The sequence below is a fragment of the Thalassophryne amazonica genome, chromosome 16, assembly GCF_902500255.1.
Source record: "Thalassophryne amazonica chromosome 16, fThaAma1.1, whole genome shotgun sequence".
Lineage (NCBI taxonomy): Eukaryota > Metazoa > Chordata > Actinopteri > Batrachoidiformes > Batrachoididae > Thalassophryne > Thalassophryne amazonica.
In genome coordinates this window covers 85231595-85255018 of record NC_047118.1, presented here as the reverse complement: position 1 = coordinate 85255018, position 23424 = coordinate 85231595, and the positions used below count along the sequence as shown (strand labels likewise).

The 23424-nt window shown below is 47.0% G+C and overlaps 1 protein-coding gene across 1 annotated transcript in view; it reads left to right on the top strand.

The window, feature by feature from the left end:
• jupb (junction plakoglobin b) overlaps positions 1–23424 on the top strand; it is a 325763-nt gene that overhangs the window by 232438 nt on the left and 69901 nt on the right. The window contains exon 11 of the mRNA XM_034190543.1: positions 8290–8442. Coding sequence (XP_034046434.1) covers positions 8290–8442 — 153 coding nt within the window. The remainder of the gene's footprint in view (positions 1–8289; positions 8443–23424) is intronic.

Here is a 23424-nt window from a genome sequence, read left to right as displayed (position 1 = left end):
GAACTGCTGCAGTTTCCTACAGTTTGTTGGTTGGGGCCAATCTCTCACCGCCGCAACCTTGGCCGGATCAGGGGTGACGGAGTTGGAGGAGATTATGAACCCCAGGAAGGACAAAGAAGTGCGGTGGAACTCGCACTTCTCGCCCTTCACAAACAGCCGGTTCTCCAACAACCGCTGTAGGACCTGACGTACATGCTTGACATGGGTCTCAGGATCCGGAGAAAAGATGAGTATATCATCTAGATATACGAAGACAAACCGATGCAGGAAGTCCCGCAAGACGTCATTAACCAACGCTTGGAATGTCGCGGGCGCATTGGTGAGGCCGAACGGCATGACCAGGTACTCAAAGTGACCTAACGGGGTGTTAGGTCACTTTGTACAGCCTGCTGGACGGGTACTCAGCGCCCGGTATCAAATCAATGGCACAATCGTACGGACGGTGCGGGGGCAGCGTGAGTGCCAGATCTTTGCTGAAGACGTCAGCAAGGTCATGGTACTCGGCTGGCACCTCCGCCAGATGGGGGGAAATAAAACCTCCTCCTTAACTGTCACACCGGGTGGAACCGAGGATCCTAAGCACTCCCGGTGGCAGGTTTCGCTCCACTGAACCACAACCCCAGACGGCCAATCAATCCGGGGATTGTGTTTTAACACCCATGGAAAACCCAAAATCACTCGGGAGGTAGAAGGTGTTACATAAAACACAATCTCCTCCCTGTGATTTCCAGATGCAACCAATGTCACTGGCTGTGTCTGGTGTGTGATTAGTGGAAGAAGGGTGCCATCTAGTGCCCGCACCGACAATGGTGACGGTAAGGCCACTAGAGGGAGCCCAACCTCCTTTGCCCATCTGCTATCCAGCAGATTCCCCTCCGACCCCGTGTCCACCAGTGCTGGGGCGTGAAGGGTTAGATCCCCACTCAGGATCGTTACTGGGATACGTGCAGATTTTCGGGGTCTCCCCGCTTGGGTATTTTGACCCACCCTTAGCCCAGTCTCTCAGGACGAGTGCTGCTGTTTTGACCGTTTGGGGCATTCTCTCTGTGTGTGCTCGGTTGAGCTGCAGAGAAAACACTCCCCACGGATCAGCCTCCTTTGTCTCTGATCTGATCGCCTTTTGGCCCTGCTCGTTTCCATAGCAACGTCAGCAGGGGGAGCTGTCGTCACGTGGAGTGCCCTGGCTGTGGAGCGTGGGGAAGACGGCTCCCTTTCGGACCTGGAAGGAAGAGGGACGGCTTGTGCCTGACCACGCCCTTCGTCTCACTCCCGTCCGTGTTCTGTTAATCGGTTGTCTAACCGTATAACCAGGTCGATAAGCCCGTCTAAATCCCGCGGCTCGTCCTTCGCCACCAGGTGCTCCTTAAGGACCAGAGACAGTCCGTTTACAAAGGCGGCATGGAGCGCAACAGCATTCCAGCCGGCTCGCGCTGCCGCGATGCGGAAGTCGACTACATACTTCGCTGCGCTCCGACACCCCTGTCTTATCGACAGCAGCGCGCTTGAAGCGGTCTCGCCTCTATGAGGGTGGTCGAACACCTGTCGGAACTCCCTCACAAACTCAGTGGAAATCGTTAGGAGCCGTGAATTCTGCTCCCAGAGCGCCGTAGCCCAGGCGCATGCCTCTCCTCGAAGCAAATTTATAACGTAAGCCACCCGGCTAGCGTCTGATGTGTACATGACGGGACGCTGTGAAAAGACGAGCGAGCACTGCATCAAGAAGTCCGCGCACGTCTCCACACAGCCTCTGTACGGCTCCGGAGGGCTTATGTATGCTTCAGGGGAAGGTGGGGGGGTTCGTTGAACGACCAGTGGAATGTCTGTTTCTGGCATTCGGTCAGCAAGAGGAGGTGCTGCAGCAGCGCCCTGAGCATGCGCTTCCACCTGGGCGGTGAGAGCCTCCATCCTTCGATTGAGAACAACGCTCTGCTCGGTAACTAAGTCCAACCGAGCAGTAAAAGCGGTTAAGATGTGCTGCAGCTCACCTAACACGCCTCCTGCTGGCGCCTGTGCACCTCGCTCTTCCATTGGCTGTTCAAGCGATGGTTGACGCCCCTTGGGATCCATGACGCTGGCCGAGAAATCCTGTTGTGAAAGTGTAGGAACACGGACCCACAACAGGGGGCGTAAAAGAACGGGCAATGGATAAGCCAAACAGTAACAATTTAATGTTGTAAATTGTGCACAACGGAATACAGACAACAACCAGTTTGGAACTACAGTCAATTACATTGGGTGACGTGTGGGCAGGGTTGAGGATAGGAGATGCCATCCAGAACCGAGCCGGATCCCACACGGCCCTCACCGCCAACGGATCTGAAGAACACCGGAGCCGCCAAGTCCTGGGTCCCCAGGTGGTCACCGTCTCCAGCTGTCAGACCTGGTAGTGCTGGCAGAGAACAGAAACAGTACAGGTGAGTGTGAGTACGCACACTCAGTAATCCCACAGTCTGTGTTCTTTTGGGAGGGAGCACCTCCACCTCCAGTCACACACTCGTGCAGCTCCTGTCTAACCACTTATCTGGTTGGGGTGTGAAGCGAAGCCGTCGCTGATCACACCAAACGCCAATCCCACAGATAAGGCAACACCCACAGGAAAACGGCTGCAAAGAAGTTCAGACTATTAGTCAGTGTTTTCGTTTTAGCAGTTAATTACCTCCAAGGTAGCTGATTTCTCGGCGAGGAGGTGGAGTCCGGCCTTTATGGTGATGGTGATGAGTTGAATGTGTGACAGCTGGTGCTGATGATGAGTGACAGCTGTCACTCCCAGTGGCTCCGGCGCCCTCTCGTGCTTGAAGCCCGCACTCCAAGCAGGGCGCCATCTGGTGGTGGTGGGCCAGCAGTACCTCCTCTTCAGCGGCCCACACAACAAGATTAAAAATTTCCAGCACAGTTGAACAGAGAGTGGGCCACAGGTCCTTAAACAGTTTTATTGGTATAGGATCAAATAAGCAGGTTGTGCTTTTAGGAGACAAGTTTTGTCAGCACACCCAGTGAGACTATCAAATTTTGTAAATCTCGGTAAAACCTCCGTGATGGCACCCACCTCAAATAGCAGGGTGTAGTGGCTGGATTAAGGCATGCTGGGATATGTTTAACCTAATGTTTTGTATTTTGTTTTTGAAATAATCCAAGAAATCTTGTGCTGTAAAAGGCACTCTCCTTTTCAAGTGGTTTGCAGATAAGAAACCCAGGTGTACTACAATTAAAACAGCTTCTAACCATAAATCAGAAGACGCTGGGACAATATGGAAAATGCCAAAAAAAGTGAAGTGATTCTTGTATTTACTTTTATTTAATTGCAGAAACAAACAAACACATCTGTGGGCCCCTTCACACATAACCCGATTGAACACTATACGCGTGTGGGCGGGCTCTCATGCCCTCTTGAGTACCGGCCAGCGTGATGTCACTTCCACCACGTAAATTGTAGTTTACATGACAGACAGAAAGAGTGGAGATCAAATAAAATAAGGGTGAAGGTGTGAACTCATTCATGTGTGCCCTCTTTGCTCATACACTTTGCTGTAGACATACGGCGTCTGTCAGCTGACCGCCGACTGTCAGCTGGAACTTCCCGTGCACACAAGGTGGTAAATTAAAAACAGACATCAGACAGTTGCAGGACAACAAAATAATAATACATACATAAAATAAAAATCACAGAATAAAGGAACAGAGAGGCGCAGTTGTCAGCATGCTGTCCTCATGTGGAAATAAATTAAAAGACGCCTCAGGCCTCAGGAGACGGAAGCAGCTCTCCACTAGCACTGTTTACGGTGCGGGTGGGGAGCTGTTGACCCTGACTGGGGATGTTGTCGGGTCGTGGAAGGAGTACTTTGAGGATCTCCTCAATCCCATCGTCACGTCTTCCGAAGAGGAAGCAGAGACTGGGGATTCAGAGGCGGACTCATCCATTATCCAGGGCGAAGTCACAGAGGTGGTTAGAAAGCTCCTCCATGGCAAGGCTCCTGGGGTGGATGAAATCCGTCCTGAGTACCTTAAGTCTCTGGATGTTGTGGGACTGTCTTGGCTGACACGCCTCTGCAACATCGCGTGGCGATTGGGGACAGTGCCTCTGGATTGGCAGACCGGGGTGGTGGTCCCTCTGTTTAAGAAGGGGGACCGGAGGATGTGTTCCAACTATAGGGGGATCACAGTCCTCAGCCTCCCCGGTAAGGTCTATTCCAGAGTACTGGAGAGAATTCGACCGATGGTCGAACCTCGGATTCAGGAGGAGCAGTGTGGTTTTCATCCTGGGCGCGGCACACTGGACCAGCTCTACACGCTCCATCGGGTGCTTGAGAGTTCATGGGAGTTCGCCCAACCAGTTCACATGTGTTTTGTGGATCTGGAGAAGGCGTTCAACCGTGTCCCTCGGGGCACCCTGTGGGGAGTGCTCCGGGAGTATGGGGTCCGGGGTCCTTTGCTAATGGCTATCCGGTCCCTGTACGACCGCAGCAGGATCTTGGTTCGCATTGCCGGTAGTAAGTCAAACCTGTTTCCAGTGCACGTTGGCCTCCGCCAGGGCTGCCCTTTGTCACCGGTTCTGTTCATTATTTTTATGGACAGAATTTCTAGGCGCAGCCAGGGTGTAGAGGGGGTCTGGTTTGGGAACCACAGAATCTCGTCTCTGCTGATTGCGGACGATGTGGTTCTGTTGGCTTCGTCAAATCAGGACCTTCAGCGTGCACTGGGGCAGTGTGCAGCCGAGTGTGAAGCGTCCGGGATGAAAATCAGCACCTCCAAATCCGAGGCCATGGTTCTCAGCCAGAAAAACATGCTTTGCCCTCTTCAGGTCGGTGGAGTGTCCTTGCCTCAAGTGGAGGAGTTTAAGTATCTCGGGGTCTTGTTCACGATTGAGGGACGGATGGAGCATGAGATCCATAGACGGATCGGTGCAGCAGCTGCAGTGATGCGGTCGCTGTATCGGACGGTCGTAGTGAAGAGAAAGCTGAGTAGGGGGCAAAGCTCTCGATTTACCGATCGATCTACATTCTGATCCTCACCTATGGTCATGAGATTTGGCTCATGACCGAAAGAACGAGCTCGCGAGTACAAGCGGCCAAGGGTGGCTGGGCGCTCCCTTAGAGATAGGGTGAGGAGCTCGGTCACTGGGGAGAAGCTCGGATTTGAGCCGCTGCTCCTCCACATCGAAAGGAGTCAGTTGAGGTGGCTCATTGAGTAATACATGGATCTGGAAATAATGTTGTTGTTGGGGTTTGGATTTTGCTGTGGTTTCTGAGTCCTTTTCCCCTGTCTTGGTTATGTGTGGGTTGGTGTGTGTGAGTGTGAGGAGGTGTGTAAATGTGTGGGCATGGGTTGCATGCTGGTCGCACCCATGGTGTGTGTACATGTGTGTGCGGGTTTGCTGTGCTGAGTGTGTGGTGAGAGTTCTTCCTGTCTCCTGTTCCCCTGCCACATACGGTTGCCATAGTTACTCCTGTCAGCCATGCGTGGCAACTGTCTCCTCTTCCAGGTCTGAAAGGCTCATCCTTGCGACTCGGCATTATGTTCGCCCCGGTGCATATTCTTGGTTATGTTGTCTTTAGGGTCTGGGCTTATGTTTGCATCGTTGATGTTTCGGGGTGTTTCATGTTGTTCCTGGTTCGGTTGTTGGGGTAATGTCCGACAACCGAGCACGGCATTTTGACAGCTGTCATGCGAGGGCCCTGTCATTCCACACCTGTTAGTAATCAGTTCTGTTGGTATTTAAGTCACACCTTGCCGATTACCTGTCGATTGTCTATCAGTCTGTTCATGCTCCTTGTTTCACCTGTTGTGTATCCTGCTGTAAGTCACACTACTCTCACTGAAATTTTTGACAGATAGTTTTTGGTTTGTGGTTTTCACATTGTCTGTCTTTTTTCATCTTTTTGCATTTCTCTACCTTGAACAGTTTTTGTTTACAATCCCACTGTCACTTTTTGACAGTTGGCTTTTGCTTATTGGTTTTGTCACCTTGTCAGTCTTCACGGCATTTTGGAATTTGCCACTGTGGAAATTCTTGACACTTGTATTCATCACTATCACTGGAATATTAACACACCTTGTTTTTTGCATGTACCTACTGTGTCTGGCTATCTGCATCTCGGGGTCCAATCCTTGTATTCCGTGGCTCCATCCACAACAGTTGTCTTGAAGGCAGCATATGTTGTTCTGACATCTGAATGTACTTTCTTGAATTCATGCTGCCAGCACAGATTTGTAAACTACCTTTGCCAAGGGCACTGAAAGCCCTATACCATGACAGACCCTGGCTTTTTAACTTGATGCTGATAACAGTCTGGATAATCCCTTTTGTCTTTGGTCTGGATCACATAGCAACCATTTCTTCCAAAAAAGATTGGGAATACTGATTCTTCTGATCGCATTACATGTGTGATTGTCCAACTCAGATACCTCTGAGCCCACAGAAGTCAACACTGCTTCTGGACAAGGTTAACGTAAGGCTTGTTTTTTTGCACAGTGAAGTTTTAAGTGTCATTTGTGAATGGGATTCTATTGTAGTTCTTAACAGATGTTTATCAATGAGAAAAATATACATAAACACACAAAACGAAGTGGTTTTGGAGAGACCAGCCACTGACATCAGTGTACAGCTCTACTCTGATTGGCTGTCACGCCCACCACTCAAACGTAAAACGGAACAGGTTCAAACAGAATGTGAGTTTTTAACCTCTCAAAATATCTCTTAAAATATGTCAAGGTTAGGCATCTTCGAATTTGTCCAAGAACTGTGTCCCAAGAGTATTCCTTGTGAATTAGAAGACTTTGGCTGTAATAAGACTGGACATATGCTGAACACAGACAGACAGACGGATGGGTGCCAGGTCTGCGCAATACCCGATGGCCATATGTTGGCCTCAGCTAAACATATATATCATGAAAATTCAGTAAGGTATATCTTATATATTATATTCCAATTCTAAGGTGGAACTATGCCAGTATTCAAAGGTATATCTAAATATCTAAAAAGGAAGAATAAAATAGGAGAGTAGAAAAGAGTAGAGTAGAGCGACTTGCATTTGTTGAGAAACTGGAGAAGCCCTGCCCGTCTTTGTTCCCCACATATTCTGCCTTTTGTACCAAATCATGAGTGCAGTCATCTGTTGACATCACGTGCATGAAAGAACATCATTATTTAATGTCTTTAATAAAATTACTAGTCTTAAACTGCCCTGTCCCAACTTTTTTGGAGTGTGTTTCAGACCTGAAATGCAGAAATAGTTGTATATTAACAAATGATCACTCAGAACATAAAACATCTAGTGTTCGCAATTAAATAGAAGTGAACGTACGAGTTGTGATTAAAAGGTTTTAAGTTTGATCCAGAAAAAGTAGGGTGTGGTTCTCCAGCTTTTGCATTTTGAGAAACCAACATTTCTCAACACTGTGTCAATCAAAACCACGCATTCTCAAGAAATGATGGTTCCTCAGAATGCAGAAGATGGAAAACCACACCCTACTTTTTTGGGTCAATCTCAAAACATCTCAAACATCTGTTTTTTTTTTACATGTTCCATACCATCCCAGCTTTTTGTGGTTTGGGGTTGTAAAAAAAGAATCCATGAGAGTCTTATCACAGCCAAAATGTTGACGGTTGCCTGACCTGGAACATCCACGGTTGCTTAGTTCATTGAGAGGTTTTCAAACCAACAGTACATCTCATTGATGTGGTTTGGAGCAGCACATTATTAGAAGAGTTAGGTCACTGAAACACCATTTGTTTTGGACTTCCTGGATGTACAGGAATTTCCTTTTGCAACATTATCCTCATTGTGTTCCAACTCTGTTAAAATATAATTTTTCCAACCACAGTTCTAATGAACTTTAACATCATAGTTTGAGGTCTGTCAATATGCAGAAAACATCCTAAGAGTGTTGTTAAGATCTCGACGAATTCAGGACCAAAAACAGATTTGTGGCCGAATGGTTGTGCAAACTGCTATACGTGTTTTGAGTGCGGCTCAGATTTTTCATGAGTGCCATTCAAATCCTCCGTGCGCTATTCGGCCTCATTCATGTTATGTGTGAACGGGCCTTAAGTAATGTTTTAAAAGTAAAATGTGCACTTTGAGAAGCTCTTTCTTCATTTGCACTCAGGTGGCACCGTCCATTTAGACCGTGAGACTTCGACTATCTGTCTCTTAGTCATCAAACTCAGCGTTGTCCATATTTCTCTGTACATTTATATGACACAGAAACATGGCAGTTGTGTGTGCATTTGGTTACGAACTCCAAAGAAAGGACTGACCCTTTTTCTTTTATCCTCTGCTTTCTTCACAGGCTACGGTAGGTTTGATCCGAAACCTGGCACTGTGCCCTGCCAATCAGGCTGCACTGAGGGAGGCAGGAGCTATTCCACGATTGGTTAACCTGCTGCTAAAGGCCCATCAAGACACACAGAGACACGCCTCCTCTGCTCAGCAGACATACCAGGTCTAAAGCTCAAACCCAGCCAGTGTGTGTGTGTGTGTGTGTGTGTGTGACTCTAGTCAAAGACAGTCTCGCATTTCCAGACCCCATATAGATGAAACAAAAAAGGTTTTATTTTATATTTACTGTATAATCGCCATGTTCTCATGACTGTAAGTGTTATTCTTGACATGATTTTCCCTTCTCTGAAGACATAGCACCACATCAATTGGATTTACCATTTTCAAAGTCATGAAATGTCACATTGAAACTCTTGGTTGAGGTAGCAGAGGTCACATTGTGCCCATTCAGGCATGCTCAGATTACCCAGAATACACCAGCAAGCCTCATCGAACACCTTGGGCACAGTGCTGAACTGTATCTGGGACAGAAAGGCTCCTCCAGCCTGCAGATAACTCCTTTCTGTGGTTTGGAGACAGGATTGGCATTTCAGCCACTGTAAACACTTGCAGAGCTTCACTCAAAAAAAATTTCTTATTTCTGCAGTCTGTGAGAATAACTTTCTTCTGTTTTTTTTTTTTTTTTTTGAAGACAGTGCATGTGGAAAATAGTTCAACCGTGGGAGAGCTACAAGGTGAACTTTCTTTATCCAAAAAAGGTGTCCATCTTCCCTCCCACCGAGGGACTTTGGAGATGTTTCTGTGTAGGCTCTCAGTTGTCCAGGTGGTTTCCATAGTAGAGAAGCTTGAATCTTCGACTGGACTGGGTTGCTTGACGTGAGGACGTTTCGCTTCAAATCGCAGAAGCTTCCTCACTTAAAATTCGTGCTCTGGTAGTCTGACTTCTGTCTTGACTCTTGTAGAGAAGAATAAAACAGAAGCCAACAAAAGCTGGAGTTTTTAACCTAACCAGACCCCTCCTACCGAGAGGCCGACTGCTATAAGCTAGTGACTAAACAGTAGCTCTAATTAGCACCTATTGTGCTCTAGTTAGCACCCTCCTAATTACAGGGCAGCTGTCCCTCCTAATGATGGGATGGAAGCCTCTCCTGATGGCTGCGATTTGAAGCGAAACGTCCTCACGTCAAGCAACCCAGTCCAGTCAAAGATTCAAGCTTCTCGACTTTGGAGATCTTAATGTTGCAGTGGCAGCACTCTATGGGGTCCACAGACTTGGATGTGGCCATGTTCCATGATTGGAGCATTTTTTAATTTTTACAAATGCATATTCACAAAAAGTAGCAGAAAATATACAGTTGGCACAGGGTTAAGAGCTCACAGATGTTGAGCCATGTCTGTGGTTCATGTATAAAACAGTCCAGCTCGATATACAAAAATCACAGGTTGAAAGAACAGAATCCAGTTGTCAAGTATTTAGTTCAGTATCTGTACACAAAAAGTCAGGATTAACCAGGCAGTCGTAATCATTGTGGAAATCCCTCGGTGGTGATGAAGATAGTCTCTTGAATGATTCTCAGACTGGCTATAAATGAACATCTACGGTCGATCTAGAGATGCCTGTCAGTTGGTTGTTTAATGTGGGAATGTCATTGCATGCCGAAAAACAGATGGTCTTTCACAGATCCTTAGCATGGGATCCCAGATGATCGGGATCTGTGGACCTGCTGCACCTTTCATCCTCTTTCACAGCCTTTGGGTTACGATAGATAGATAGATAAACTTTATTGATCTCACAGAGGAAAAATTCACGTTACGTCAGCTCTTAAGACAACACACAAGGTGGGTGCAAGTAGAAGAAAATGTTCATCGAACAGTGTGTGCGAGGATAAGCAATAATAATAATACTTGTAACAGTACAAGACATAAGAAATGAGGTACAATAGAATATGCATATATATTTTGGTTTTGCTCCCATTTTGTATGAGATGAACTCAAAGATCTAAAACTTTTTCCACATACACAATATCACCATTTCCCTCAAATATTGTTCACAAACCAGTTTAAATCTGTGATAGTGAGCACTTCTCCTTTGCTGAGATAATCCATCCCACCTCACAGGTGTGCCATATCAAGATACTGATTAGACACCATGATTAGTGCACAGGTGTGCCTTAGACTGCCCACAATAAAAGGCCACTCTGAAAGGTGCAGTTTTATCACACAGCACAATGCCACAGATGTCGGAAGATTTGAGGGAGCGTGCAATTGGCATGCTGACAGCAGGAATGTCAACCAGAGCTGTTGCTCGTGTATTGAATGTTCATTTCTCTACCATAAGCCGTCTCCAAAGGCGTTTCAGAGAATTTGGCAGTACATCCAACCAGCATCACAACTGCAGACCACGTGTAACCACACCAGCCCAGGACCTCCACATCCAGCATGTTCACCTCCAAGATCGTCTGAGACCAGCCACTCGGACAGCTGCTGGAACAATCGGTTTGCATAACCAAAGAATTTCTGCACAAACTGTCAGAAACCATCTCAGGGAAGCTCATCTGCATGCTCGTCGTCCTCATCGGGGTCTCGACCTGACTCCAGTTCATCGTCGTAACCGACTTGAGTGGGCAAATGCTCACATTTGCTGGCGTTTGGCACGTTGGAGAGGTGTTCTCTTCACGGATGATGCGAAGGAGATGTGTTGCACTGCATGAGGCAAATGGTGGTCCCACCAGATACTGACTGGTATCCCCCCCCCAGTAAAACAAAACTGCACCTTTCAGAGTGGCCTTTTATTGTGGGCAGTCTAAGGCACACCTGTGCACTAATCATGGTGTCTAATCAGCATCTTCGTATGGCACACCTGTGAGGTGGGATGGATTATCTCAGCAAAGGAGAAGTGCTCACTATCACAGATTTCGACTGGTTTGTGAACAATATTTGAGGGAAATGGTGATATTGTTTATGTGGAAAAAGTTTTAGATCTTTGAGTTCATTTCATACAAAATGGGAGCAAAACCAAAAGTGTTGCGTTTATATTTTTGTTGAGTATATATATATCCTACCTTTTTATTTTTTAAAAAAACTATATGGATTTGAATGACGTGCGATTACACCAATCATGCTTGAACCCTCGTGCGCATGCGTGAGTTTTTTCACGCGTCGGTGACGTCATTTCCCTGTGGGCAGGCCTTGAGTGAGCTGTGGTCCCGCCCTCTCGGCTGAATTCCTTTGTTTCACACGCTGCTCGAGACGGCGCGCGTTGCTTTATCAAAAATTTTTCTGGACCTGTGAGGAATATCTGAGTGGACACTATTCGAGAAATTAAGCTGGTTTTCTGTGAAAAGTTTAACGGCTGATGAGAGATTATGGGGTGTTTCTATCGGTGTAAGGACTTCCCATGGAGCAGGACGTCGCGCAGCGCTTTCAGGCGCCGTCGTCGGCCTGTTTCGACCTGAAAACATCCTAATTTAAGGCTTAATTCACCCAAGACGTCGTGAGAGAACAGAGAAGATTCAGAAGAGGCCGGCATGAGGACTTTATGCGGACATTCCACTGTTTAAGGACATTTTGTAATGAAAGACGTGCGCGCAAATTCGCCGAGTCGTTTCCGTGAGGACTCCGCGAATCTGTGTGCGCCGCGACAGGAAAAACACCTCTGTGTTGAAAACCATTTGTAAAATTCAGGCGGCTTTTGGTGGCTTTCAACAAGTGAGTAACTGAGAAATTGTTTAACAGCTTGGGCATGTTCCAACTTGCCCGTTAAGGTTTCCAACGGAGGTGTTTTTCCTGTCGCGACCCCCCGGGGTCGGGCCGGCCCGACATGCAAATCTGCCCGCACGTTCTTTCATTACAAAATGTCCGTTAACAATGGAATGTCCGAATAAACTCCTCATGCCGACTTCTTCTGAAAGTTCTCTGTTCTCTGACGACTTCCTGGGTCAACAGAGCCTAAAATGTGGAAGTTTTCAACTTGAAACGGCGAGACGCTGCCGCCTCGAAGCGCAGATCGCCGTCAGGCACCGTGGGCCGTCCTTACGGTGACACTACCAGACCAAAATCTCTCATCAGCCGTTAAAATTTTTACCGAAAACCAGCTGAATTTATCGAATGGTGTCCACTCAGTTGTGCCTTACAGTTTTGAAAAAATTTTGATCAAACAAAGCAGCAGTCTCTGAGCCATTCCTAAACAATGAAAAAATCGATGAGAGGGTGGGCCACTCCTCACTCAAAGACTGCCCACAGGCAAATGACGTAACTGACAGGCGTGAAAAAACTCTCGCATGCCCACGAGGGTTCAAGCATGTCTGATATAATCACACGTGATTCAAATTCATATGGTTTTTGAAAAAAATAATAAAGTTGGATACTTTTCTAATAGACCTCGTATATATATATATATGTATACACGCACACATATATGTGCGTATGTATATATACATGGAAAACAAGGTACCAGTAGATTCAGTCGATTCTCACAAATCCAACAAGGCCAAGCATTCGTGATATGCACACTCTTAAGGCTATGAAATTGGGCTACTAGTAAAAAAAGTAGAAAAGGGGGTGTTCACATCTGCGAGGCATTAATTTTGCTCATTTACTAGTGTGCTTGGGGTCATTGTCTTGTTGAAACACCCATTTCAAGGACATGTCCTCTTCAGCATAAGGCAACATGACCTCTTCAAGTATTTTGACATATCCAAACTGATCCATGATACCTGGTATGCGATATATGAGGTCTGTCAGAAAAGTATCGGACCTTTTTATTTTTTTCAAAAACCATATGGATTTGAATCACGTGTGATTGCATCAGCCAAGCTTGAACCTTCTGTTGTGTGTTGGGGGGGGGTTTGGCTGGACAAGGTTGGGTTGTTTTGTGTTTATTTTCCTTCCCAGGTGATTTGGGGCTGTTCTCTGAGGAAAATGTGCTGCAGAAGAGTCTCTCTCCTCTGTTACGATGATTGGCTGCACCTGTTGCATTCTCGTACGGCTCTCTATCAGGACAATCCACGACACCTGTGATGTTCACGTGCAGATCTGAGGACTTCCAGCTGGTACTAATGTAGTGATGAAGAACTACATTTAAACCAGCAGTGAGTTGGATAAGATTGCCGGAGAATACGACCTTGTGACGACCGTGTGGGGACGCTGAGGGCCGTTTCAGAGTCTGACATCGCGCCTGTGAAGGAGGACGAGGGTGAGAGGCAAACGTTGTCAGCACACAATGGATTAATGATCCTCCACTAGCTGCGAGCAGCAGTCTCTTTGAACTAAGTTTGAAACCAGACCTAAACGTGTAGCTGATAAGTTTGCCTCTAAACAATATTTCGTAGTAATAAGTGTTGAATAATCTCATCTCTGTTCCTCCTTCGCAGAGTACAGTCTGGGAAAGTCACCTGGGGGGGGTGTTGGCGGAACTCCTGAGTCCTGAACGTTCGGAATCCGACTGTTGAGACGCTGAGAGAGCGCGCCGCCTTTTCACCTCACCAGAACTTAAATTATTTAGTATTTCATATATAGCACAAAGGGGGAAAAATAAATGTTTTCTTTTTGGAACTGCTTCTGATTATTTCATGCTGGGTTCAGTCAGATACTGGACCGCTCCTCAATCCGTGTCTAATCCATAACACCTTCGTGCGGATGTGTGAGTTTTTTCACGCCTGTCGGTTGAGTCATTCGCCTGTGAGCAGGCTTTGTGTGAGCAGTGGTCCACCGCTCTCGTCGGATTTTTATTGCGAATAAATGTCTGAACGATTTGGAGCTTTGCTGCATCAAATTTTTCCAGAAACTGTGAGAGACCTCCAGGTGGACACCATTCGGAAAATTCAGATGGCTTTCAGGGACAATTTTATGGCGATTACACAGATTAAGGAGTGCTCCAGCCGGTTTAAAGACCGCGCACAGATGCTGAGAGCGCTCCGATCGCCGATCGACAGGCTCAAACCCCACTGCATCAACCAGATCATTTCCAGCGTTAAGGCTTTGTTGATCGTGGACACTGTCTAACTTCCACAAAAAAAGCAGAAGGCGTGGACATCAGCACTTTTTCAGCACATTCCACTATTACAGGAGTTTTTTACATGGAAATAGGAGCGGAGGGATGCACCACCGTGCCGCTCATGGCGCGGCACAAAAGCACCTCCGTGTTGGTCTCACAGGATGGTTTTCACATGGCTTTCAGACGGCTTTTGGTGGCTTTTCAGTCGTGTCACTATCCGAGAAATTGTGCATGAGCTGGACATGCCACAACATGTCCTGTGAGGCTTCATCACGGCATTGCTTTGCGCCATGCAGCTCCGTCGCGACGCGCGGAATTCCTTCGCTCCTCTTTCCATGACAAAAACTCCTGTAACAGTGGAATGTGCCGTTCATTTCCTAACTGGACGCTCTGTTGATCCGGGACGTCGTCTGACTAGCACAGGAATTGCGGAAGACATGGACATCAGCACTTTTTCGGCACATTGAGACAGACGTGCGGAGGAATTGTCCTTTACGGCTTCCTTAAACCGTTTCTTTGGGTGTCCGACTGATCGTGTTCCTTGCGCAAGCTCACCATAAAGAAGCTGGCGTGGAAGCCGTGAGCTGTCCATTCGGAGGACGTGGCCTGTCCACCGGAGCTGAGCCTTAACGACCATGGCCTTAATACTGACGAGGCCGGGCCGTTCCAGGACTTCAAGGTTGGTCACTTTGTCTTGCCATTTTACTCCAAGCAGAGTTCGTAACGATTTCATATGTAATCGCTCAAGCTGCTTCAGGTGCCTCTTGTAGAGGGTCCAGGACTCACAACCATACATGAGACTGGATAGGATGACGGCACTGTATACTTTGATTTTGGTGTGCATTTTAATGTTTCGGTTGGCTAACACACGGGATCGAAGGCGTCCGAAGGATTGACTGGCCTTGCTGATTCTGGCCGCTATTTCCTTATCTAGGGATCCATCAGCTGAGATTACACTCCCTAGGTATGTAAACTGGTCGACAGCCTTTAGTTTATGGCCATCACTGGTGATTATTGGTGAAGGGGCTGTTGATCCGGGCGCACGTTGGTGAAGAGCTTCGGTCTTGGAAAGGCTGACAGTTAGACCAAACAGGCATGCAGCCTGGGAGAAGCTCTCACTTAGGGTTTGTAGGTCTGATTCTGTATGCGCCATCAAACCGCAGTCATCCGCAAAGAGGGCTTCTTGAATCAGCTTGGTAGTGGTCTTCATGCTGGCTGCCAGTCTTCGTAAATTGAAGAGGGATCCATCCAACCTGTACCTTAGATACACCCCATTATTGAGATCACAGAGGGCGCGGTTCAAAACGCAGGAGAAGAAGAGGTTAAACAGCACTGGGGCAAGGACACAGCCCTGCTTTACCCCGTTAGATATTGCAAACGGGGCTGAGGTACCTCCTCTGGTTAAAACAGAGCCGACCATGCCATAATGAAAGAGGCGGATGATGCGGATCATCTTGTTTGGGCAGCCGAGCTTCTCCAGGATTAGCCAAAGGGCTTCTCTGTTGACAGTGTCGAATGCTTTAGTAAGGTCAATGAAGACCATATATATATATACGAGGTCTATTAGATAAGAAACTGACACTTTTATTTTTTTTTTAACTATATGGATTTGAATGACGTGCGATTACACCAATCATGCTTGAACCCTCGTGCACATGCGTGAGTTTTTTCACGCGTGTCGGTGACGTCATTTCCCTGTGGGCAGGCCTTGAGTGAGATGTGGTCCAGCCCTCTCGGCTGAATTCCTTTGTTTCACACGCTGCTCGAGACGGCGCGCGTTGCTTTATCAAAATTTTTTCTGGACCTGTGAGGGATATCCGAGTGGACACTATTCGAGAAATTAAGCTGGTTTTCGATGAAAAGTTTAACGGCTGATGAGAGATTATGGGGTGTTTCTGTCGGTGTAAGGACTTCCCACGGAGCGGGACGTCGCGCAGCGCTTCCAGGCACCGTCGTCGGCCTGTTTCGAGCTGAAAACATCCTAATTTAAGGCTTAATTCACCCAGGACGTCGTGAGAGAACAGAGAAGATTCAGAAGAGGCCGGCATGAGGACTTTATGCGGACATTCCACTGTTTAAGGACATTTTTTAATGAAAGACGTGCGCGCAAATTCGCTGAGTCGTTTGCGTGACGACTCGGCGAATCTGTGTGCGCCGCGACAGGAAAAACACCTCCGTGTTGAAAACCATTTGTAAAATTCAGGCGGCTTTTGATGGCTTTCAACAAGTGAGTAACTGAGAAATTGTTTAACAGCTTGGGCATGTTCCAACTTGCCCGTTAAGGTTTCCAACGGAGGTGTTTTTCCTGTCGCGACCCCCTCGCGGTCGGGTCCGGCCCGACATGTGACTTTGCCCGCACGTTCTTTCATTACAAAATGTCCGTTAACAATGGAATGTCCGAATAAACTCCTCATGCCGACTTCTTCTGAAAGTTCTCTGTTCTCTAATGACTTACTGGGTCAACAGTTTTCAACTTGAAACGGCGAGTCGCTGCCGCCTCGAAGCGCAGATCTCCGTCAGGCACCGTGGGCCATCCTTAAAGCGACACTACCAGACCAAAATCTCTCATCAGTCGTTAAAATTTTTACCGAAAACCAGCTGAATTTATCGAATGGTGTCCACTCAGTTGTGCCTTACAGTTTTGAAAAAATTTTGATCAAACAAAGCAGCAGTCTCTGAGCCATTCCTAAACAATGGAAAAAATCGATGAGAGGGTGGGCCACTCCTCACTCAAAGACTGCCCACAGGCAAATGACGTAACTGACAGGCGTGAAAAAAATTCTCGCATGCCCACGAGGGTTCAAGCACGTGATTCAAATCCATATGGTTTTTGAAAAAAATAATAAGGTCGGATACTTTTCTAATAGACCTTGTATATATATATATATATATATATATATATATATATATATATATATATATATATATATATATATACACACACACACATACATATGCATATATATAAACATGATTGGGATTGAAAAAGAGATAGGGGCATCTTCTTTACAATATTTGAAATGGAGTTTAGATGTCATAAGGTGACATTAGTGCAGGGATTTGTAAACGAGTTGTTATTGCACATGACATGTGGACATATTAATAATATTGCGCGTGATTTGTGGACATATTATTGCATGTTGTTATTTCACAGTGTTGTTGTACAGCCTGACAGCAGCAGGGAGGAACGACCTGCGGTATCGTTCCTTCGTGCACTGAGGGTGCCTCAGCCTGTCACTGAACGAGCTGGTCAGCTCCACTACAGTCCTGTGCAGAGGGTGAGAGGAGTTGTCCATGATGGATTTGAACTTGGTTAACACCCTCCTCTCAGCCACCTCTCCAGAGAGTCCAGAGGACAGCCCAGGACAGAGCTGGACTTCCTGACCAGTTTGTTCTCCCACTCTGTGCTGCCCGGTGCCCAACAGACGACAGCATAGAGTGGGAGAGAAAGAGACTGAACAAACTGGTCAGGAAGTCCAGCTCTGTCCTGGGCTGTCCTCTGGACTCTCTGGAGGCCTGGTCGCTCCAAAGGATCTCAGTCTCCTCAGGAGGTGGAGGCGACTCTGACCTTTATTGTAGAGGGCGTCGATGTTGTGAGTCCAGTCCAGTTTGCTGTTGAGGTGAACACCCAGGTATTTCAGGCTGTCCACAGTCTTTATGTCCTCCCCCTGGATGTTCACCGGTGGATGAGATGGTGGTTTCCTCCTGAAGTCGATCATCTCCTTCGGCTTACTGCTGTTGAGACACAAGTGGTTGCGCTCACACCAGTCCATGAAGTCTGTGATGACCGACTGGTACTCCAGCTCGTTCCCCTCAGACACATGACCCACAATGACGGAGTCATCAGAGAACTTCTGGAGGTGGCAGCTGTCTATGTTGTAGGTGAAGTCCGAGGTGTAGAGGGTGAAGAGGAAAGGCGAGAGGACAGTGCCCTGGGGGGCCCTGCTGCTGCATCTTATCACCTCAGACTGACAGCCACGCAGCCGCACGTACTGCGGGCGGTTAGTGAGGTAGCTGATGGTCCAGTCAGGGACGTGTCCATCCACACCTGCGTCCTCCAGTTTCCCCCTCAGCAGTGCCGGTCTGATAGTGTTAAAAGTGCTGGCGAAATCAAAGAACATGACTCTCACAGCGCTCCCGCCGGTCTCCAGATGGGTGAGCACTCATTACAGTAGGTACATGATAGCGTCATCTACCCTGATGTTGGGCCTGTAGGTGAACTGCAGTGGGTCCCGGGTGTCGCTCACCACGGTGCGGAGGTGAGACAGGACAAGCCATTCCATGGTCTTCATGAGGTGGGAGGTCAGGGCAACTGGTCTATAGTGGGCCGGTTCCTTTGCGTGCGGTGTTTTGGGAACCGGGACCACACAGGAGGTCTTCCACAGGGTGGGGACCACCCCCAGGCTGAGGCTCATGTTGAAGATGTGGCTGAGGACCTCACAGAGCTCATCTGCACAGGTCCTCAGCAGCCTTGGGGAGATCCCAGCAGCTCCTGCCGCAGGAGCTGGCCTCTCACCTCTGTTGGAGTTACATTGGGGGGGGCTGGTGCTGAATACAGTTGCGGGGGAGGAGGGACGAGGTCCAGGGTGCAGTGAAGGTGACCAGGGGGGTAGAAGGTGGTGGGTCAGAGGGACTGGAGGCTGGCTGCTGGAGACATGTGGGGGGCCGGGAGCAGGCGGGGGGCAGGTGTGGAGGAGCCAAAACGGTTAAAGTAGCTGTTTAGCTCCTCTGCGAGCCGAGAATCCCCTTCTGCAGTCCTGCTGGCACCCTACCCAAATCCAGAGGCGGTCTTGAGGCATCTCCACACGGCTCTGACGTTGTTCCTGGCCAGCTGCTCCCCCATCTTCATACACCTTCTTGGCTGCACGGATCTTCCACTGGAGCTCCTGTTTGACTCTATGCTGCTCCTCTCTGTCTCCCAAGTTGAAGGCCCTCTTCTTCTGGTTCATCAGGGCCTTCAGCTCGTGGGTCACCCAGGGGTGGTTGTTAGGGAAGCACCGTACCCTCCTAGTGGGCACAGTGCTCTCCACACAGAAGTTCATGTAGTCGGTGACACACTGGGTCAGGCCGTTGATGTCTTCACCATAAGAGTTTTGAAACATGCTCCAGTCTGTGGTTCTGAAACAGTTCCTCAGCCTCTCAGTGGCCTCTTCACCACAGAGTTTCACTGACCTTTCTTTTGTGTATTGGTTCTCTTCTCACTCTGGGTGTGTATTGGGGAGCAGATAGACGAGATTGTGATCAGAGCGTCCCAGCGAGGGGAGGGGGGCAGAGGTATAAGCGTCCTCCACATTAGCGTAAAAAAGGTCCAGTATTCTATTGTCCCTGGTTTTACACATGACGTACTGGGTAAATGTGGGGAGGGTGGCAGAGAGGGAGGCGTGATTAAAGTCTCCGGTGATGAGGAAGAGTGCGCGTGGGTGTTGCGTCAGCAGCTGCGTGACTATGCTGTGAATCTGCTCACAGGCAGCGGCAGCATCTGCAGATGGAGGAATATATGCGCAGAGAGTAATCACACTTCCAAACTCGCGTGGGAGATAGTACGGCCTCATGCTCACCGCGAGTAGCTCCACGTCCGAGGAGCAGACGTGATCCTTCATGTGAATATGAGACCCGCTGCACCATTTCTCGTTCACATAAACGGTGAGCCCCCCTCCTCTCTTTTTACCGCTCTCCGCCAGCATCCTGTCCGCGCAGATGAGTGTGAAGCCGCCCATGTTGATTAAAGAGTCCGGTACATGTTCATCCAACCACGTCTCCGTGAAACACATGAGACTGCAGTTTTTATACAGCCTCTGGAAACGGGTTAGCGCTGCTAGCTCCTCTGTCTTGTTGTGGAGAGATCTTACATTCCCCATGACCACAGATGGAATATAAGTCTTTCTCCACTTTGTCCGGCTGCCCCTGCAGCCCCTACGTTTCTTCCGAATGTCTGCAGGTACGTCCGAGTGCTCAGCATAGCGGGGACCCGGCCTACTGTGCACTGAGTCTCTTAGTCCAAGCAGCTGATCCCGGCTATAAACAATGGGACGTCTGGAGGAAACAAAGGAAACAAAGGGATTTCCCGGTGCTGCCTCAAAAAGTTCAGAGAGCATCATAAAATTAATCACAAGAGTAACAAAAGTGGGTTTCCCATGTGCATACTTGCACAGGGTAACCACCCACTGCAAATAAAAACAAATAAGCACCATTAAAAAGTATTAAAAATTGTGAAAGTAGGAAAAGAGGGAGCAGAGCTGAAGTGAGGCAAGGCCATACAATAATTATGTAAAACCCCAACGGTCAAAACGACCCCCTGTGAGCAAGCACTTGGCTACAGTGGGAAGGAAAAACTCCCTTTTAACAGGAAGAAACCTCCAGCAGAACCAGGCTCAGGGAGGGGCAGTCTTCTGCTGGGACTGGTTGGGGCTGAGGGAGAGAACCAGGAAAAAGACATGCTGTGGAGGGGAGCAGAGATCGATCACTAATGATTAAATGCAGAGTGGTACATACAGAGCAAAAAGAGAAAGAAACAGTGCATCATGGGAACCCCCCAGCAGTCTACGTCTATAGCAGCATAACTAAGGGATGGTTCAGGGTCACCTGATCCAGCCCTAACTATAAGCTTTAGCAAAAAGGAAAGTTTTAAGCCTAATCTTAAAAGTAGAGAGGGTGTCTGTCTCCCTGATCTGAATTGGGAGCTGGTTCCACAGGAGAGGAGCCTGAAAGCTGAAGGCTCTGCCTCCCATTCTTCTCTTACAAACCCTAGGAACTACAAGTAAGCCTGCAGTCTGAGAGCGAAGCGCTCTATTGGGGTGATATGGTACTACGAGGTCCCTAAGATAAGATGGGACCTGATTATTCAAAACCTTATAAGTAAGAAGAAGAATTTTAAATTCTATTTTAGAATTAACAGGAAGCCAATGAAGAGAGGCCAATATGGGTGAGATATGCTCTCTCCTTCTAGTCCCCGTCAGTACTCTAGCTGCAGCATTTTGAATTAACTGAAGACTTTTTAGGGAACTTTTAGGACAACCTGATAATAATGAATTACAATAGTCCAGCCTAGAGGAAATAAATGCATGAATTAGTTTTTCAGCATCACTCTGAGACAAGACCTTTCTGATTTTAGAGATATTGCGTAAATGCAAAAAAGCAGTCCTACATATTTGTTTAATATGCGCTTTGAATGACATATCCTGATCAAAAATGACTCCAAGATTTCTCACAGTATTACTAGAGGTCAGGGTAATGCCATCCAGAGTAAGGATCTGGTTAGACACCATGTTTCTAAGATTTGTGGGGCCAAGTACAATAACTTCGGTTTTATCTGAGTTTAAAAGCAGGAAATTAGAGGTCATCCATGTCTTTATGTCTGTAAGACAATCCTGCAGTTTAGCTAATTTGTGTGTGTCCTCTGGCTTCATGGATAGATAAAGCTGGGTATCATCTGCGTAACAATGAAAATTTAAGCAATACCGTCTAATAATACTGCCTAAGGGAAGCATGTATAAAGTGAATAAAATTGGTCCTAGCACAGAACCTTGTGGAACTCCATAATTAACTTTAGTCTGTGAAGAAGATTCCCCATTTACATGTAGTTATACTATCCAGAATAATATGATTTAGAAATCAAAACCATAAGGCAATACTGCTTTATTTTCCAAGACCTCTTCCTCACGGCGGAACTGCTATATGTGTTAAGGAATAATGACTTTTTTGTGACAACCTGGTGGTCAGGCTCCTTTTGCTGCAGTAAAGTAAAATACGTAGTAAACAGGAGCTTCCAGCAGGGGGCACAGCGCACAAAGGCAGAAGTGGTGGTTCATTGTTTGGGTGTGTGATCATGGTGTTAAAACTCAGTTTTGAAAGTTATCGGTTATCTGCAGCTTCCCATAAATTTTTGGGTGGTTTTGTCGGTTTAGCTTTATAAAAGATAACTTTTCAGTTTGCTGATTAGCTGTTACCAAAGCTAACTTTTTGGTTAGCTGTGCCGACCACTGGCAACATGTGGGCACAGCTAACCACATACATTTGTGTTAAAAATTATAGTGTGTTTTTTAAAAGTGAGTAATATGTGCTCTTCCAGACCTTGTTCACAAGAACAGCGTACTTTTGATTCAAGTGTTGATTGGAGAAGGGAAAACGTATAAAGAAGTGCAGAAAATGACAGACTGCTCAGCTAAAATGAACTCAAATTCTTTAAAATGGCAACAAAACCAGAAAGACCTGAAAGAAAACTGTTGAACTGCTGTTCAAATGGATTGAAGAACAGACAGAATGACAAAGTCAGACAATGATCAGCTCCAGGGTGATCTAAAGAAGAAGGTCTAAAGTTACCTGTGAGCACTGTAACAATTGGAAGATGTCTATGTGAAGCTGAGCTACGGGCAAGAAGACCCGAAAAGTCTCACTGTTGATAAACCGATGTGCTGAAGAGGTTCCAGTTTGCCAAAGAACAAACTGCCTGGCCTAAAGAGAAATGGTGCAACATTTTGTGGACTGATGAAAACAAGATTGTTCTTTTTATGTCCAGGGTCCGCAGACAGTTTGACAGACGACAAACATGCTTAACTGTGAAGACAGTTAAGCATGATGGAGCAAACACCATGATTTCAGGATGTTTCTCATTGTGTTGTGTCTGATCTATTGATCACATCTCAGGGATCATGGATCAGTTTGAATACATCAAAATACTTGAAGAGGTCATGCTGTCTTATGCCCAGTGGTGGGCACAGTTCTGCTAATCCGCTAACCACTAGTTATCGACGCTAATGTTATCGGATTAGCTTTTCAGATAATTTTGAAAACCATCGGCGGGTTAATTATCTTCCCATGAATTTTGGTCCAATAATTTTTAGACTGCTAACATATTTTTACAGGCATGGTGAACAAAGCTTAACAGTTACAAACATTTATGAAGTCTAATATCAAAGATTTGAGTATCTACCTGTTAAATGTTTTGTAGTAGATGTACAGTTCTGTCCTCTGCAGGAAAGGAGAAATGGTCACAGAAAAAAGATAATTCCTTTTGACCTCATACTGACCCACTGGCAGTATCACCCAAGTCATCCAGAGGCATACAGTTTTAACTTATGGTTAAAATTTTAACCAAATTAATTTCAGACAAGTTATTTAAATTAACATCACGTCTGAAGTTTATAAAGTGAA